The sequence below is a fragment of the Pseudophryne corroboree genome, chromosome 2 (genome assembly GCF_028390025.1).
Source record: "Pseudophryne corroboree isolate aPseCor3 chromosome 2, aPseCor3.hap2, whole genome shotgun sequence".
Classification (NCBI taxonomy): Eukaryota; Metazoa; Chordata; class Amphibia; order Anura; family Myobatrachidae; genus Pseudophryne; species Pseudophryne corroboree.
In genome coordinates this window covers 595129796-595143322 of record NC_086445.1, presented here as the reverse complement: position 1 = coordinate 595143322, position 13527 = coordinate 595129796, and the positions used below count along the sequence as shown (strand labels likewise).

Below are 13527 nucleotides of genomic sequence, written 5' to 3'. Positions count from 1 at the left end.
AAAGTACAGAATCTAACCGCAGGGAAACTGTTCGGCGCCTGGAATTGGATAATTCTCACAGCGGACGCGAGTCTCAGAGGTTGGGGAGCTGTAGTTCAAAATTTTCAGCTCCAGGGTCTCTGGGCGGATCACGAAAGATTGCTGTCTATAAATGTCTTGGAACTCTGGGCAATTTACAATGCGCTACGACAAGCCGTGCACATGCTGCAGGCTCAGGCTGTTCAGGTGCAGTCAGACAATGCGACGGTGGTCGCATACATCAACAAACAAGGAGGAACGAAAAGCTGCATGGCAATGCGGGAAGCAGCTCGAGTCCTCAATTGGGCCGAGGTGATTTTGTCGGCAGTATTCATTCCAGGAGTGGACAACTGGGAGACGGATTATCTCAGCTGCCAGGATTTTTATCCAGGATGTGCATTAAATCCAGAAGTGTTTCACATGCTGGTCCAGAAGTAGGGTTACCCGCAAGTGGACCTGATGGCATCTCGCCACATTTATCAAACGCCCCAGTACGTGTCCAGAACGAGAGATCCAAAGGCAGTGGTGGTGGATGCTCTCACAATCAAGTGGCCATACAGTCTCGTGTATCTGTTTCCACCGTTTTCCGCTGCTCCCTCTGTTGCTAAAACGGATCAAAAGAGAGTCCGTCACAGTCATACTAGTGGCGCCTCATTGGCCTCGGAGAGCTTGGTTTTCGGATCTCCGCGGTCTACTCGCGGACGTTCCTTGACCGCTCCCACTGCGTCCGGACCTGTTACAACAGGGTCCGTTCTTTTTCTCCGATTTAGCGCGGCTGCGTTTGACGGAGTGGCTGTTGAGACAGCCCTATTAAAAAGAGAGGGCATTCCAGAATAGGTTATACCAACCATGTTACGAGCTAGGAAGCCGGTTACAGAATTTGGCGTGCCTATATAGGTTGGTGTGAAGTTCGGAAGTTTCCGACATCATCTTTCAAGTTATCCCGTCTTTTGTTATGTCTACAGATGGGGTTAGATGGAGGTCGGCGTTTATCCACACTAAAGGTGCAGATATCTGCGTCGTCAATTTATTTTCAAAGAAGATTGGCTCTATTGCCATCGGTACACACCTTTATGCAGGGTGTCCTCAAAGTACAGCCTCCATTTCACTCCACTTACTGCACCATGGGACTTGAATCTGGGTTTAGATTTCTTAGTCTTTTTGTTTCGAACCCTTACAACAAGTGGATATTAAGTTTCTCACTTGGGAAAAATTTCTCTCCTAGCCTTAGCTTCGGCAGGGCGGGTTTCAGTTTTGGGTGCCTTGTCATGCAAGCCACCGTATTTAGTGTTTCATAATGACAGAACGGAATTTTAGACGAATCCCGCTTTCCTGCCAAAAGTAGGGTCCTCTTTTCACATCAATCATCCAATAGTAGTTCCTGTGTTAACAGGAGATTCTGGAATTTTGGTTGTGGTACGCACATTACGAGTTTATGTATTCCGAACGTCTACAGTTCCTAAGACGGATACGTTGTTGTTCTCTATTATGCGGCCAAGATGGGTTGGCCACCCTCTAAGCAGACCTTATCCAGAATGATAAAACTGACCATACGTCAGGCTTACCTTCATGTTAGGTTACAGCCGCCTACATCAGTAACAGCTCATTCCACACGTTCTCCGGGAATGTCATGGGCAGCTGGTCGTGGAGTTCTACGACACAGCTTTGCAGTGCGGCTACATGGTCTTCAGTGCACATGTACATGTTTGTGCGCTTTTACAGGTTTGATACTTTTGCGGCATCAGCATCTGGCTTTGGCCGTCTAGTGTTACAGGTGCCAAACAGCTCTCCCGCCCAGGGGGGAAACTTTGGTACGTCCCTAGAGTACTCCAGTGACCCCTAGTGGATGAAAAAGAAAATAGGATTTTGATACTTACCAGGTAAATCCTTTTCTTTGAATCCATAGGGGGCACTGGACGCCCACCCAGAGCAGTTGTTTACCTGGTTGTGGTAAGTGCAGGGAATTTTATGGTAACACTCTTACCGACTGTTTCAAATTATAAATTCTATCGGGTTGGTGTCAACTGTTAGTTGTCAGTTTCGTTTGTGTCAACTTTATTGTTGTCCGTTTTTGGTTATATGTATTTCTCCATTGTCAACCTCTATAGCTCCAGTTCGGCTCAGTAAAAAAACACTGAGGTACTCTGGAATATGGAGGGGAGGTATAGTCAAAGTTTAACTATTCAGTGCCTAGTTCCTGTGGAACCGTCCATATCCCTAGAGTACTCCAGTGCCCCCTATGGATTCAAAGAAAAGGATTTACCTGGTAAGTACCAAAATCCTATTTTTTATGTACCCTTCCCCAGATTTGTTCCTCGAGACAATCCTGTCTCGGAAGTCTACAGACAAATCCTTTGACTTCATGCTTGGTTTGTGCTCAGACATGTACTGTCAAGTGTGGGATCTTATATAGATAGGTGTGCGCCTTTCCAAATCATGTCCAATCGACTGAATTTACCACAGGTGTACTCCAGTTAAGCTGTAGGAACATCTCAAGGGTGATCAGTGGAAACAGGATACACCTGAGCTCAATTTTGAGCTTCATGGCAAAGGCTGTGAATACTTATGTACATGTGATTTCTTATTTTTTTTATTTTTAATAAATTTGCAAAAAATCTCCCCAAAAAACTTTTCACGGTTTTTTTATGGGGCATTGTGTTTAGAATTTTGAGGACATAAATGAATTTATTGCGTTTTGGAACAAGGCTGTAACATAACAAAATGTCGAAAAAGTTAAGCGCTGTGAATACTTTCCGGATGCACTGTATATTGTGTGCTCCTTCCACTTTCCTTTTGGAGTACAGGTATTGACTTTCATGAGCTAGCTTATCTCTTACTTATATGCATTAAGTACTCTTCCCAATTTAAAAAATAGAGAGTGGGTTTTGGGACTGTACTTCTGGAATGCTGTCTTTAATTGGTTTCTTGAGCCTGTCTGTACCCTGTCCATCCTTTCTTTTATGGAGTACTGTCTCATTCTGCTATTATATTCTGTCACGGTGCAAAACAGTAGCCCCATTGTCATGCTTGTCAATTTTCATTATATTTTATTTCTTGTTGAAGTCCATTATGGTTCTCTCCCCCATGATTGGTATTCACTACGGTCATTGGTTTATGGATGAGTTTACGATTTCATATACTGACTATATTTCCAGATAGAGATTGAGGACCAGATTATCATTTATGGTGTATATGGCTGTAGACAATGATATAACCTAGTCGAGTTAATAAGCGATCCAGAGGGGAAAAGCAAATCTAGGTTTCAGTCCCTGCCTGAATGCATTACGGTGGAGTTGACTAGTGGTACTGTGGTTCCTGCAGTTATGAACTTGCAGAAGTGCAATTGATTATTCCTTCCCAGGGTTTTCTCTGCACTTGTTTAGTGAGACTGGTAAGGCAGCTGTGTGCCTTGGGCAGCAATAAACCTCACATTCGGGCAAATGCAGATTGATTAGGCTGCGGAGGCAGTAAATCTATGATCCCCCGCCATTTTTATTGAAAAATCACTGAGACCGAAGCCCGCCGTCGTTCATTCCAGTGTTCATTCAGTCCAGTGTTCATTCCTGGAGTGGACAACTGGGAAGCAGACTTTCTCAGCAGACACGACCTCCACCCGGGAGAGTGGGGACTTCATCCAGAAGTCTTCCAAATGATTGTACACCGTTGGGAAAGGCCACAGGTGGACATGATGGCGTCCCGCCTTAACAAAAAGCTACAAAGATATTGCGCCAGGTCAAGGAACCCTCAGGCGATAGCTGTGGACGCTCTGGTAAACCCGTGGGTGTACCAGTCGGTGTATGTGTTCCCTTCTATGCATCTCTTACCTGGGATAATGAGAATAATAAGAAGGAGAGGAGTAAGAATCTTCTTGGCCAATCCGGAACTCATTGTTCCGGATTGGCCAAGAAGAGCTTCGTACCCAGAACTCCAAGAAATGATCTCAGAGGACCCATGGCCTCTGCCGCTCAGACAGGACCTGCTGCAGCAGGGGGCCTGTCTGTTCCAAGACGTACCGCGGCTGCGTTTGACGGCATGGCGGTTGATCGCCGGATCCTGAAGGAAAAGGGCATTCCGGAGGAAGTTATCCCTACGCTAATTAAAGCTAGGAAAGAAGTGGACGCAAACCATTATCACCGCATATGGCGGAAATATGTTGCGTGCTGTGAGGCCAGGAAGGCCCCAAAAGTGGAATTTCAGCTAGGTCGATTTCTGCACTTCCTACAGTCGGGGGTGACTATGGGCCTAAAATTGGGTTCCATTACGGTCCAGATTTCGGTTCTATCGATTTTCTAACAATATAGAACTGGCTTCACTGCCTGAAGTTCAGACTTTTATTAAGGGAGTGCTGCATAGTCAGCCCCCGTTTGTGCCTCCAGTGGCACCGTGGGATCTCAACGTGGTGTTGGATTTCCTGAAGTCGCATTGGGTTGAGCCACTTAAATCCGTGGAGCTACAATACCTCACGTGGAAAGTGGTCATGCTGTTGGCCTTGGCGTCGGCCAGGCGTGTATCAGAATTGGCGGCTTTGTCATACAAAAGCCCTTATCTGATTTTTTTATATGGATAAGGCGGAATTGAGGACTCGTTCCCAATTCCTTCCTAAGGTGGTATCAGTTTTTCATGTGAACCAACCTATTGTGGTGCCTGCGGCTACTTGGGACTTGGAGGATTCCAAGTTACTGGACGTAGTCAGGGCCCTGAAAAGTATATGTTTCCAGGACGGCTGGAGTCAGGAAAACTGACTCGCTATTTATCCAGTATGCACCCAACAAGCTGGGTGCTCCTGCTTCTAAGCAGACTATTGTTTGCTGAATCTGTAGCACGATTCAACTTGCACATTCTGCGGCTGGACTGCCGCACCCTAAATCTGTAAAAGCCCATTCCACAAGGAAAGTGGGCTCTTCTTGGGCGGCTGCCCGAGGGGTCTCGGCTTTACAAATTTGCCGAGCTGTTACTTGGTCAGGTTCAAACATTTTTGCAAGAGTCTACAAGTTTGATACCCTGGCTGAGGAGGACCTAGAGTTTGCTCATTCGGTGCTGCAGAGTCATCCGCACTCTCCCGCCCGTTTGGGAGCTTTGGTATAATCCCCATGGTCCTTACGGAGTCCCAGCATCCACTTAGGACGTCAGAGAAAATAAGATTTTACTCACCGGTAAATCTATTTCTCGTAGTCCGTAGTGGATGCTGGGCGCCCATCCCAAATGCGGATTGTCTGCAATACTTGTTTATAGTTATTGCCTAACTAAAGGGTTATTGTTGAGCCATCTGTTGAGAGGCTCGGTTATATTTCATACTGTTAACTGGGTATAGTATCACGAGTTATACGGTGTGGCTGGTATGAGTCTTACCCGGGATTCAAAATCCTTCCTTATTGTGTCAGCTCTTCCGGGCACAGTATTCTAACTGAGGTCTGGAGGAGGGTCATAGTGGGAGGAGCCAGTGCACACCAGGTAGTCCTAAAGCTTTCTTTAGTTGTGCCCAGTCTCCTGCGGAGCCGCTATTCCCCATGGTCCTTACGGAGTCCCAGCATCCACTACGGACTACGAGAAATAGATTTACCGGTGAGTAAAATCTTATTTTGAGTAGCGTCACAATAGTGATTGCACACTAGATTTTTCCAGCTCTGAATTCTTCTCAGCGACAATATAGAGTGATGGGAAAATGCTCCTCCCTTGTCGTTCATACAAGAGCACTTCAGTTTAATAGTTTATTTAAAATTCTTGCAGTCCTGCATTCTATGCCAAATATACTTCCGTTAAGAAAAGGAGAGACTTTTGTACAGTCTTGTCTGATCTTATGTAAAGAAAAAAATATTCAGAATGGATTCCTTCCTATAACTTGACAAAACAGTGGTTTCTTGCAGTTAAACCTTACTATTTTCATTCCTGAAAGGCTATTGGGGCCTGGTCTGTCTTATTTGCTCCTCCATCTCCTTCTCCTCCTTGTAGAAAACTGGAAGCTGTTAATAACAGAATGGAGGCCAGTGACCATGCAATCCTGAGATAGCGGTCAGCATGGTTCTGACAGATGTGGTGGTCTTTGGGTGACCCTTAGGGAATCCGTCAAGGCAGCAGAAGAGAATGATGCTTAACATTGTTTTCTCAATACAGAGAAAAATAATTATAAATTGCAGGCACGGTAAGGCTGCCTCCCAGTGCAGCTGTCCTATTTATGAACTCCCTCCCAAAAGCGCCCCACTACAATGGACATTTAGATAGGGGAGTTATGATAGCTAATTGTGCAGTATGAGCTGCTATATTTTTTATTTGCTTAGATTAAATTACATGAGGTAATAAAGTGCACATGTTAAATCAGCAGTCCTTTTCAGTGCATAAAGTATTGCTCAGTCAATGGGGGCTTCAATTATTTAAGTGCAACCGCCTCTTTAGATGTGGGCGATATTGAAATATTTGTCCCGGCGCTAGACGCCCATTGCTTTTTGTGCTGGTCGTACCCAATTAGACTTTTACACAGCAAAACCTGTCTAAACTATTGGGCGTGATAAGGAAAATGTGCGAAAAGCTGGACTTTTCAGATGTTGCCCCTGAACGGAGCAGCAAGTAAATTGCTCTGTCTGGCCCAAAAAAACAATTGAATTGCCCCCACTAAGCTTTTTTTATTCAACAAGAAAACTCTGGTAAATACAAATATAATTGTAAAATCCTACATTTTAATATACTTGTGCTAATACGAAGTTGTACTTATTAATTTGCAGACAAATAAAAAGTAGTGAAATATATTTTAAATTCAAAATTGGACTGTCTTTATACCCAGTCTTGTTTTATGACCATGTTTGTCCCCAATTGCAAGTGAGCATAAGTTGTAATGTTAATAAACAAAATCACTTTATTTCAACGTAGGTTATGAAGGATTTTGTCACTGGAATCTCCGTATAAATTGGAGATTAAATTCAGGGTTAGGGATATCCCACACACAAAATCTAATGCTCTGGTCTCTGTTTTAGTGGTGTATTGGTTCCTGGAGGGTTTGGTGTACGTGGAACAGAGGGAAAGATTCATGCTATAGCCTGGGCACGCAAGCAGAAGAAACCATTTTTAGGTGAGCTGTTTTTTCTTGGCTTGTAAAATGTCTCTTGAAGTGAAAAGTCTGCTGTATCATGGGTCACCTCCTCTTGCCTTTAGGAGTTTGTCTCGGTATGCAGTTGGCTGTTGTGGAGTTTGCCAGAGACGTGCTGGACTGGAAAGGTAAATATGCCCCAATCACCACTGAGCACTATATTTCACCATCATTATGTTGTAGTTATAGGGAGTGATGGGAGATTTGTCTTTTTGGGTAAATTTTGGTGACCTTGAATACCAGAGGTATTGTATAGTGTAAGAAGTCTCATCCGATAACCTGGTGCAGAATCATTTGCTTTCCTTAAAAGACAGGGGCTGTGGGGCATGGTGGTGTTATGCTTGGTGTGTGGAGTTAATATAGAATATAATACATGGCTGCACTGATTAATTCTCTAACAGACAGGTTCTTCACTTTTTCTCTCTTCACAGATGCCAACTCTACAGAATTTAACCCCAAAACCAGCCATCCAGTGGTAAGAAGTCTGTGATGCTTCAGTCACTGGGATATATTGTGTATTCTGATACTTCCATGTAATACAGTTAGCCATGTGTCCTGCATAAATAATGAACATTTTAACCTTTGAAACCATTAAAGCCTTGTCTTTATGTACTGGCGGGATCCTGGTCAGGATACCAGCGTTCGGGGAAAGTATGTGATGTGCAAATTATTACTACATCTTCCAACATCACCCCTTCCTTTAAGTACAAAATGTTATTAAACTTCCTAATTTACCATTGTAGTTGTCTGGGCTGAGTTAAATTGATGACAAATAGCACAGGGAGCTGCAACAGTGAATTATGTGGAAAGTGCTTTTCTTTTGCATACTGGAAGAAGTCATGTATTATTGATCAGTTCTGCACTTGCAGCTCTTGTGTCTGAAACTCATCCACATTTATGAACAGGGAACTTTTTAATATACTATGACATTTAAAAAATAAAATTTCTCTATCGTCCTAGTGGATGCTGGGGTTCCTGAAAGGACCAAGGGGAATAGCGGCTCCGCAGGAGACAGGGCACAAAAAGTAAAGCTTTTCCAGATCAGGTGGTGTGCACTGGCTCCTCCCCCTATGACCCTCCTCCAGACTCCAGTTAGATTTTTGTGCCCGGCCGAGAAGGGTGCAATCTAGGTGGCTCTCCTAAAGAGCTGCTTAGAAAAAGTTTAGCTTAGGTTTTTTATTTTACAGTGAGTCCTGCTGGCAACAGGATCACTGCAACGAGGGACTGAGGGGAGAAGAAGTGAACTCACCTGCGTGCAGGATGGATTGGCTTCTTGGCTACTGGACATCAGCTCCAGAGGGACGATCACAGGTACAGCCTGGATGGTCACCGGAGCCGCGCCGCCGGCCCCCTTGCAGATGCTGAAGTCAGAAGAGGTCCAAAATCGGCGGCTGAAGACTCCTGCAGTCTTCTAAAGGTAGCGCACAGCACTGCAGCTGTGCGCCATTTTCCTTTCAGCACACTGAGGGTGCAGGGCGCTGGGGGGGGGCGCCCTGGGAGGCAAATGTAACCTATATAAAGGCTAAAAATACCTCACATATAGCCCCCAGAGGCTATATGGAGATATTTAACCCCTGCCTGGATTCACTAAATAGCGGGAGACGAGCCCGCCAAAAAAGGGGCGGGGCCTATCTCCTCAGCACACGGCGCCATTTCCTCTCACAGCTCCGCTGGTCAGGACGGCTCCCAGGTCTCTCCCCTGCACTGCACTACAGAAACAGGGTAAAACAGAGAGGGGGGGCAAATTTATGGCGATATTTTTATATATATAAAGCAGCTATAAGGGAGCACTTATTATAAGGCTATCCCTGTTATATATAGCGCTTTTGGTGTGTGCTGGCAAACTCTCCCTCTGTCTCCCCAAAGGGCTAGTGGGTCCTGTCTTCGTTAGGAGCATTCCCTGTGTGTCTGCTGTGTGTCGGTACGTGTGTGTCGACATGTATGAGGACGATATTGGTGTGGAGGCGGAGCAATTGCCAAATATGAGGATGTCACCCCCTAGGGAGTCGACACCAGAATGGATGCCTTTATTTATGGAACTACGGGATAGTGTCAACACGCTAAAGCAGTCGTTTGACGACATGAGACGGCCGGACAATCAATTAGTGCCTGTCCAGGCGACTCAAACACCGTCAGGGGCTGTAAAACGCCCTTTGCCTCAGTCGGTCGACACAGACCCAGACACAGGCACTGACTCCAGTGGTGAAGGTGACGAATCAACCGTATTTTCCAGTAGGGCCACACGTTATATGATTTTGGCAATGAAGGAGGCGTTACATTTAGCTGATACTACAGGTACCACTAAACAGGGTATTATGTGGGGTGTGAAAAAACTACCTATAGTTTTTCCTGAATCAGAAGAATTAAATGACGTGTGTAATGAAGCGTGGGTTGCTCCTGATAAAAAGCTGATAATTTCAAAGAAATTATTGGCATTATACCCTTTCCCGCCAGAGGTTAGGGAGCGCTGGGAAACATCTCCTAGGGTGGACAAGGCGCTAACACGCTTATCTAAACAAGTGGCGTTACCCTCTCCTGAGACGGCCGCACTTAAAGATCCATCAGGGACTTCCGGTTCCGGCACCGCATGGAGTGACACGCTGCTTAGAAGCTCCGGTGCCCGCGGCCACTGACCTCTAACATATCGCCCATTTTGGGCGTCCATTGAGCGGTCACTCACACCGGCCCGCTCCCCGCACATCCGGCCCCCCTCTATGGACCGATTCCTAGCTCCTACGATGCAGGGAAAGCCTCCACGGGCCAAATCTGAAAGCCGCGGCTCGGCTTCCAAGATGGCCGCCGCAGCTTCTCTGGAGACCGGAGCTCGAACGGCGGGTACCTCAGCTCCTCCCTCGGCCCCTGTGCCCAGCGTCTCTCCATCCCTTGCTGGGTCCGCTGCCCTAGGCACGTTACTGCCCTCCTCTACCCCGGGGCATTCCTTGTCCTATGAGGACATTGTTAGAGCGGTGAAAGAGACCGTCCAGCCGTTATTTCAAGAACAAGCACAGCTGCATGCTGCTGCACTACAGCAAGCTGTCCTGGATATTAAAAGCCAGTATAAACAACTGTCCAAGCGTGTTTTACAAGTGGAACATACTGCTGGTGAAAATTTTCAGCAAATCGCTGAACTCTCCGACATCTCCGCTAAACTGCAGAAATCAGAAAACCTGGTATGGTCTAAGATCGACGATCTAGAAAATAGATCGCGCAGAAACAATCTCAGGCTCATTGGGCTCCCAGAGACGATTAAGGGCCAAGCTCTTTATCACTTCCTTCGACACACACTCCCTGATCTTCTTGGAATTCAAGATATTTGCTCGGATCTCGTGGTAGAACGTGCACACAGAACAGGCCCTGGTCGCTCCGCTGCATCCAACCGACCACGAGCTGTGCTATTTCGGTGTCTCAACTACCTCCATAAAGAGGCCCTGTGGTCTGCTTCCCGCCGTATAAGAGACCTTGTTTGGGAAGATGCCAAATTATTAATTTTCCAGGACTTCTCCCCGGAGCTTACCAGGCTACGAAAGGCGTTCTCCCCCACATGCTCAAAATTAGCCCAAGAGGGCCGAAAGTTTGCTCTACTCTACCCTGCACGCCTGAGGATTTTCGATGGCACGTCTTTTAAGGACTTCCACACCCCGGAGGATGCTGCCGCTTATCTTTCGGAGACCGAAGCCTCCGACCAAGTGCCGAAATAGCCGTCTTTTACAGACACTGCTCTGTAACTATCCTGCTTCATTGTTGCCTGGACTTAGTCACCCTCGACATACATTTATTTCTTATCCCCACCCCGTGGACTATAAGTTCCTCTGTTAGTCTTATTTGGACCTTCTCGCTAATCCCTCAGTGGTCTTCTGGGTGATGTATATATAATCTTAAAGTGACATAAGCTTCCTCTAAGCAATGTATACCTATATGCCTGTTTCTAGTTTTATATAGTTCTATATGCTTGGATGCCTGTTTTACCCATCCATTTAGGGGTAGGCTGATGTCATCCTGACCGCTCACTCATATCCCCTATCCCTCTCCCCCCCCCCTCCCCCCTTCCACTCCCTATTTCTCCCTCCCCTATACCCCACTCCCCTTGCCCTTCTCCCTCTCTCTCTCCCCCCCCCCCCCCCCATCCCCTATGCTGCTCATTATAGTGGTCGCTGGCTAGGAGCACTGCCCTCCTTGCTGCCCTTGGTTATTACTTTAATTATAATACCGTGAAGTTGTTTACACGAATATTGTTGTGGGACCCCCCGGTGGGTCTAATATTTTCTTCTCATCTCTATGTCTCTACTATCCTTGTGTCTTCCCCCTCCCCTCCTTCCTCTTGTGTCTTTTCCCACCCTACACCGCTTATGGGTTTGTAAGATGTCTTCCTGTATGATTACTCACTACTCAAAGCCCCATGTCTTCTATTAAGGTGGGCACATGGAATGTTGGGGGTATCCACTCCCCTATCAAGAGGAAGAAGATTCTACTCTATTTAAATAGATTACATATGGATTTGGTGTTTATACAGGAGACGCACCTTCTCACCCCAGAGGCCCAAAAATTGGGTGTTTTGGGCTGGCAGGTACTCTTAGACGCTCCCTATTCTTCTAAGGCTAGGGGTGTATTGATCCTCGCTAAAAGTAGCTTGCATATTGAAGTCATTACTTCCCTGTGCGATCCTGCTGGTAGATTCCTAATACTTGAAATTTTACTTCATAATACCAAGTATGTTTTATGTTCTGTGTATGCTCCAAACTCTTATTCAAAAGGTTTTTTTAAGAGTCTCATAACAACACTGTGCCCGTTTATGCCATGTCCAATGATTGTGGGCGGAGACTTCAATATTGTGGCCTCCGCTTATATGGATTCGAACTCCTCCGCTCGTGCACGCTCCCCTCCTACCCTAGGTGTCACCTTTTTTGCACAACAACTGCATCTGACTGATGCTTGGAGATTTCTTCATCCCACTGACAGGGAGTACTCGTGTCTCTCGGCTGCTCACGGCACACTGTCCAGAATAGACTTCTTATTGCTCTCAGATTCCCTGATTCCCCAAAATGCTGAAGCACAGATGGAAACAATTTCTCTTTCTGACCACGCCCTAGTTTGGGTTTCCCTTACCACCTCATTAGACTATGGCTCCTTTAAATGCTGGCGTTTCCCCACTTCCTTTACCTCTTCCCTACAATTTCGGAACAGGTTGGAGGCATTTTGGGAGGAGTTCAGACTGGATAATGCAGCTATTGCTGAAACCGATCCCTTATTGTTCTGGCAGACCTCAAAGGCGGTTATACGCGGTAGGCTTGTGGAATATACCTCCACAAGAAAGAAACAATTTCTTTCTGAATTTAAAACCTCACAACGCTGCCTAACTGATGCCTACCAACACTTCAAACAGTCCCCGTCTCCTGCCTCAAAGAAGGTATATTTAGATTGCAAGTCTCAGTTTGGTGCTGTACTGGCATTAATGGGCGACCGCCATACATTTAGCAGAAATCACCGTTTTCATAGGTACGGCAATAAAACGGGCCGTCTCCTTTCAAATCTTCTGCGGGGTTCAGTGCCGTCCTCGGTGATCCAGACATTGAAACGAGACGATGGCTCGTTGGCTACCAGATCTGTGGACATGGCGCAGATCCTCTCAGAATTTTATACTGATATTTACTCCCCCCCCTCCCCTCGATCAAGCAGCTAAAACTTCTTTCTGGGACTCTGTTTCCTTGCCTCAAATATCAACATCGGTGAAGGGGGATCTTTGCTTGCCGATTACTACCCAGGAGGTGGAAGCGGCAATTAAACATCTTAAGCCCATGAAAGCACCTGGACCCGATGGTTTCTCTGGGGAATTCTACAAAATGCTCATACTTAAATTGCTGGATCCTTTGACCCTGGTATTTAATAGCATTTTATCTTCCCATTCCCTCCCTCTGTACTTTAACGAAGCCCTGATACGTCTCCTTCCCAAACCGGGAAGGGATCCCCATCTCCCCGGTTCATACCGCCCCATCTCCTTGCTCAACGTCGACTATAAACTCTTTACGAAAATTATTGCAGATAGGTTAAAAGGATTACTCCCCTCCATTATCCATCCTGACCAAACTGGTTTCATCTCAGGCCGACACTCCACTAACAATATCCGTAAAGTTCTTGCCGCGGCCACCTGGATACACTCCAGCGGAGACCCTGACCCTCAATACATCCTCTCCCTGGACGCGGAGAAAGCGTTTGATCTTGTCAGTTGGGATCACCTATACACGACGCTGGATAAGTTTGGGTTTCCGCTGGACCTGATCAACATGATACGTAATTTGTATTCCCCCTCCTCATCTCGCATCATGTGTAATGGCTACCTGTCGGCTCCTATTCCTCTTCACCGAGGCACAAGACAGGGCTGCCCCCTTTCCCCACTATTATTTGCTATCGCCATAGAGCCCCTGGCTATTAAACTG

The 13527-nt window shown here is 46.3% G+C and overlaps 1 protein-coding gene across 6 annotated transcripts in view; it reads left to right on the top strand.

Annotated features, from left to right (window-relative positions):
• The window catches only part of CTPS1 (CTP synthase 1), a 223370-nt gene that overhangs the window by 131191 nt on the left and 78652 nt on the right, over positions 1–13527 (top strand). For all 6 annotated transcript variants that reach the window (XM_063954629.1, XM_063954631.1, XM_063954627.1 and 3 more), the window contains exons 11-13: positions 6984–7078; positions 7162–7224; positions 7528–7571. In XM_063954629.1, the coding sequence (XP_063810699.1) occupies positions 6984–7078; positions 7162–7224; positions 7528–7571 (202 nt within the window). The remainder of the gene's footprint in view (positions 1–6983; positions 7079–7161; positions 7225–7527; positions 7572–13527) is intronic.